The sequence below is a fragment of the Arachis hypogaea genome, chromosome 15 (assembly GCF_003086295.3).
Source record: "Arachis hypogaea cultivar Tifrunner chromosome 15, arahy.Tifrunner.gnm2.J5K5, whole genome shotgun sequence".
NCBI lineage: Eukaryota > Viridiplantae > Streptophyta > Magnoliopsida > Fabales > Fabaceae > Arachis > Arachis hypogaea.
In genome coordinates, this window is record NC_092050.1 from 24,513,584 (window position 1) to 24,519,163 (window position 5,580).

A 5,580-nucleotide genomic window follows, 5' to 3' on the forward strand; every position below is an offset into this window, starting at 1 on the left:
CTAAGAAGTTAGACCTTTCTTTAATTAGTCTTGAATGTAACTATAGTCGAGTGTAGTTCGCCCTGGATAATGCAATATATAAATACCTAAGTACATTGTGTAAAAAAGAGATAGATAATACAAATTCTCAGTTTTCCATTCTCTCTGTTATTACTCTGCGTGTCGCTTACATTGTGTTTCAAATTATTATCTTACATTTATTGAAAATCAATTTTATCTTTCTTTACCAAATATATTTACTACAACCTTTTAAAAACTCTCTTTAAAATATTAATATATGATTGATTCATTGATTGACAAAGGGTTGTTCATGAAGCATTTCCGTTCACAGATTACACGAGGAAGAAAGAGGCACAACAAAACTCAGTAACAAATGGTATAATAGTCTAAACAAAATGAAAACAATCTTATTTTATTTTTGTCAACGTAGTGCCAACAGAATTCTACAAAAAATAACATCCTCAGCCATATCCTCTTCTATTATCCATTTTTCCCCCCCACACTTGTTTGATGAATTGAATTCTGTAAACATACATGTTCTAACCAAAATATTCAAAATATGGGAACACGGGGATTAAGAATCAGCCTTGAGCATTGACTTCAGACTTGCCAATATAAAAAAGAATGCATTGACCTCAAATGATTTAAGCTGCAGCAGTGATGTACTCTATTGCCTGTTTGCATATGCCAGTCATTGTTGCTTCAGGTCCATAAACCTGTAAATGTAAACATATAAGCCTCCTCAAAACAAGAATTTTCTATTGGTATGTGTTATGAAACAAACCACTTCTCTCAAAAGCTTAAATTGATAGGAGGAAATACATGAATAGATATATTCCTAACACCCTCGCAAAAGCCTCTTTTGGGGTCAACCAGGATCGAATTTTCGACATTTAGGTCATAAAAACTCTGATACCAGGTCATGAAACTACTTTTCTCAAAAGTTTAAGCTAACAGGAAACACATGAATAGTTATATCTCTGATAGTAAGTTAAGGCTGCATTTTTTCAGCTTTTGAAAAACTTATCTTTTACAGCCCAAATCTTCAGCTTCTAGGGGAAAAAAAAAAGCTAAATTTATTCAAAAAGAACTAAACTATATTTTAGTCCTAGAAATCTTCAGCCTAGCTCTTAAAGAAAAATCATAATCTAAACATATTAGCTCTAGAGAGGGAATGGTAAGAAGGAAAAAAGAAAATGAAAAAAAAAAATAAAAAATAAAACCTGAAGCTTGTTACAAGGACAATATTGTATATGATTTTTCTAAGAATAATCTGTTAAGAACCAACGCTTTTAGGGGACTAGAATGTAGTTTTACTTTATATACAATCTACAAGGGCGTCAGTTATGATATAACCTCAATGGGGATGCCAAGCTCCTCTCCGAGGGCTCGCATTTTCTCCAGACCCTTTTGGTAGTTGGGACCCCCTCGCCTCACGTAGATTTGCATCCTTGCTGCTTTTAACTTGGCTTCCTGAATAGCGAATACCTCAACAATTAATTAACAATACTACAAAGAGTTTATGACGATACAGATGAGTAAATCTCTATTTTATGTATTTACCTTTTCTTTTAGAGCTCGAATTATGCCACTAAATGTAGCAGCAACATCAGTGAAGTTAGCAATGCCTCCTCCTATCACAAGAGCTCGCTTTTGGCCATCAGGGTCTGCAGTTGCGGCCTGCAAAGTTATCATGTATTTCATTAGCTATTTTTAGGTAACAATGCCAAATCTCTAAATTGATAGGTAGATCAAAAATAAAGTAGAGAATAAAAGTTAATTACATCAATCACAACTCTGGCATACTGCAAGACCTCATCTTCCTTGGGTGCACCGCTATATTCAGCATAGTTTCCAAGCTCAGATGCAAAGCCAAGGTCTCCAACCTATATTAATATTATACGATGCTGTCAATGAATACTGTAAAGAAATGGATTCCAACTGTGAATTTGGTTTTGAAAATAAGATAAACGCACCGTATCAGCGTAGATGACACTAGCACCTCCGCCAGCTACCATTGTCCAAATTCGGCCCTTTGGGTTCAGCACTGTGAATTTCAAAGATGCACTTGTCTGCCAATGTTAAATACAAGAAAAAATTAACTGTTATCATCATAACTAGAAGCAATAGTATTATTCCCATCATCATTAAACTATTGATGACTGCCGAGAGATTAGTATTGGGAATTTGACAGACATGGATAAAATACAGGCCAAGGGATAACATTACATACTAATTAAGGACCTACAAGGGCAGCACTTTTAATCACCTTTTCATCTAATCCATGAATGAAAGCTTCAGTGGCACTCATAACCCTTCCAAATGGCAATGGGAATTCAATGTCTCCCCATCTGCAACAAATATGATGAGGTATGTTATCCATCAACTCCATGCCTCAAATTAGAAATATAGGATCCTATCCTAGATCATAATAGTTGGCATTCGTTAAAGGGGAGGAACCCACTTCTTGAAGTTCTTGAAAGCAGCAGTGTCGTCTAGTTCGCCTCTCATATCCAAAGGATAAGGCTTTCCATCAACCAATGTGAATGGGTTCATCTCTAAGAAAGTGAAATCCAGGTCTAATACAAAAGAAAAGTAAAGTAAGTGAATCAAATAATGGGAGGTTAGAAAATTTAAATTTAAATGTAAACGTTAATAAAGTTGATCATGCAATCCCATCCAGTATATTCTATACCTTGAAATATATTGAAAACCACCTTGAGAAATTCCTCAATTTCTCCCTTGATCTGTAAGAAAAGAATTACATAAGAGTATTAAATCACATATTTCAATAGAATTACATCTCGAATCAAGACATTATGTTCATATAAAAATAAAATAAAATAAAGTGTTTAATTACCTCCAAGGGAAGGGTTGCAACAAGTGGGGCAATAGTTTCAGATGTGAAAGACGCTCCAGTTGGAACAAATACAGTCTTAACCTGAAATATATAAAAAAAAAAAAAAACATTTTGTAAGTGTATGTTATGGATCATGAGGAAAGATTTTTATCACAGAAAATATATCGAGTGTCTAATCTGTAATGTCAAGGATATGCATTGCACTACCTTATCCCAGTTTTCTTCAATTTCAATTCCTCCACATTCTGAAAAGCTTATGCTGTTCCCAAGCCTCTCGGATACAATGTTAAGGTAAAACTCTTCTTTGTGGGGGACGAAAGGTTCAACAATGAAAGTTGTTATGGGTCCTTTGCAACCACTCATCTCAACCTATATATAAGAGAAAGACATGACCAAAAGTCCAAAAGCATCAACACTAGAGTGGAACCAAAATACTGAGGACAACAGAGAAATGAAAGGTTTTGAGGGAAGAGGAGCAAAGCACCTCGGTTCCAAGTCGCTCTTTCACAAATGAAGCAACTTGTGCCAAATCCAAATTCAAGGCAACCAAGCCACTCTTGCCACGCTTCCCGAACAACATATCAGGCTTCACAACCAATTTTGAAGATGAAAGCCAAGGTTCCTTCTCTTGAAGCTCAGCGAAATCAGTGGATGATGTAACCTGAGGCACAAACCACAACAAAATCATTACTCAACCAACCTTGATATGCACACTACACCGAATCACATTTATGATTGTAACTATCACTGAAAAAATGATTTTCTTTTTCCCATTATATGCACATAACATATTAACTAGCTTCAATCACAACTAAAACATTTCCTATTACAATCAAATTAAGAGTATGTTGATTTGCCACTAAACCAATTTGAATTGATGTAGGTTCAGCTATATAGTTAAACAAAATCATGCATCATATCCACATTGTAACTAAAACTTGCATGATTCTGCACACAAAAGATAAAAGTACTCACTTGTGCAGACTTGATCTGCAAGTCTCGGCCAGAGAGTCTCTTAAAGTGCTCCTTCAACAATCTCTTGGAGTCATACTCTCTGATCTTCTTGCGCGCCATTTCTATCTCAACCTATTTCAATAAACCGAAAGCACAAAAAATTCCAAAACAGAAAAACAACCCAATTATGAATTATTCATTATAAACAGATCTGAATTGCCAAAAGCGCTACCAATCCGCAAAACAAAATCCCATTAAAAGTCATGCAAACAAATTCGAAATGAGCTCAATGGGACCTCAAAAAGTGGATCAAAATCGAAGCTTTAAGATTAAACAGAAACAAAAAGAGGGGGAGATTGAAGATCTAGGATTTACCAAAACAGAGAGATGAAACAACAAAGGTGGGTGTGGATAGTTAGATCTAACCGAGAGGTGAAGGAATGATGAGAGGGGTGTGATGGGTGTATATATATAGAGAGAGAGCGGAAAAAAAGAGAGCGAAAAATAAATGGGAAAGAAAATGATGGGTAGTTGGTTGGTGAATTAGAGAAGAAGGTAGCCAAATAGTAAAAGAGAGTTCAGAAATTGGAACAAACAAACAACACATAAACATGTGGTACCTACCTACTAATCTACCCCCTCTTCTTCTTCCTCTCCTCCTTCTTGGACCAACGTAACCACTTAACGTTGTTTCAAAGTTCCAAGTCCCTTAATGGTTGGGATTGTTTGTCTACACTATGCTGCTTGTTGCTGGCGTGCTATTAAGTTCATCCTACAACTTTGTTATTTATTTTCAGATAGAGTAATATGTTTGAATTAGTTGTCAATTTAATTATTAAATTAATTTTAAATTTTTTTGTTAGATAAGTTAATTTTTTTTATATTATAGTATATATTTATATAAAGAGATTGATATAAAAAATTTTATGTACTCTTATATCTTTAATATAAATTAATTTGTCTAGCTTATTAAATTTTAATATAAGAATTAACTTATCTAACAAAATAAAAGGTTAAGGATTAATTTAATAATTAAAATTTATTATAAATTAAATTATTCAACAAAAAATTTTTGAGAAACTAATTTGAGATATTACTATCGATAAGTTAATTTGTTAAAAAAATCTGATGAATTTATGAATTAACTTTAGAAAAATAATATTTTCATTCTATTTTTTATAATATCACTTTTCACATAATTTTTTTACATTATATATTTGTAAAAAATTATAGAAAAAAATAATATTATCATTTTTCTTAATTTTAATTCATTTACAATATCTTTATATGATTATTTTATTAAATTTATATATTTAAATAATTTTTTAAATAATAAATTTGATAATTGATTATTTTTACTGATGTAACAGTATAAATTGATTTTAATGATGCATGAAAATCAAGCCAATATTTTTCATAGTCATTGAAAAATGAAAAATTAAATTTTAAGTAACTAGTATTTTTTATATATATTTTATCTTACATTAAAGCAATAATATTAAGCAACTCTCTTTTTTACTAAAAATATTGACCCTTTAGAGTATTTTGGATGCTTGATTTTAGTTTAATTTATTTTGGGTCTCATAAAATACTACATAAGTATTTGGAGGCTATATATTATAAAATTTGATTAAAAACTCAATTTGAGATTTGTCAGTTGTGTTCTAAGTCTCTAATGTTTGTTTTTATTTTAATTTAATTTTTAATTTTTTTAATTATTTTAAATTATTTTAATTAAATTATAAAAATTTAACTAAATAAAAATA

General features: G+C 31.9%; 1 protein-coding gene across 2 annotated transcripts; it reads right to left on the reverse strand.

Moving 5' to 3' along the window:
- Nucleotides 1–379: 379 nt before the first annotated feature.
- Nucleotides 380–4,623, reverse strand: LOC112749995 (ATP-citrate synthase alpha chain protein 1). 2 transcript variants are annotated; one of them, XM_025798468.3, is made up of 13 exons: nt 4,439–4,623; nt 3,836–3,946; nt 3,345–3,521; nt 3,068–3,229; nt 2,861–2,941; nt 2,696–2,747; nt 2,465–2,579; nt 2,270–2,351; nt 1,977–2,072; nt 1,785–1,886; nt 1,564–1,680; nt 1,357–1,473; nt 380–716 (listed from the first exon to the last, which is right to left on the reverse strand). In XM_025798468.3, the coding sequence occupies exons 2-13, from the start codon at nt 3,932–3,934 to the stop codon at nt 645–647; spliced, it is 1,272 nt and encodes a 423-aa protein (XP_025654253.1). In that variant the 5' UTR covers nt 3,935–3,946; nt 4,439–4,623; the 3' UTR covers nt 380–644. The 2 variants fall into 2 exon arrangements, with proteins under 2 accessions (XP_025654253.1, XP_025654252.1); XM_025798467.3 differs by having other exon boundaries at nt 4,190–4,574.
- Between the last annotated feature and the right edge of the window lie 957 nt (nt 4,624–5,580).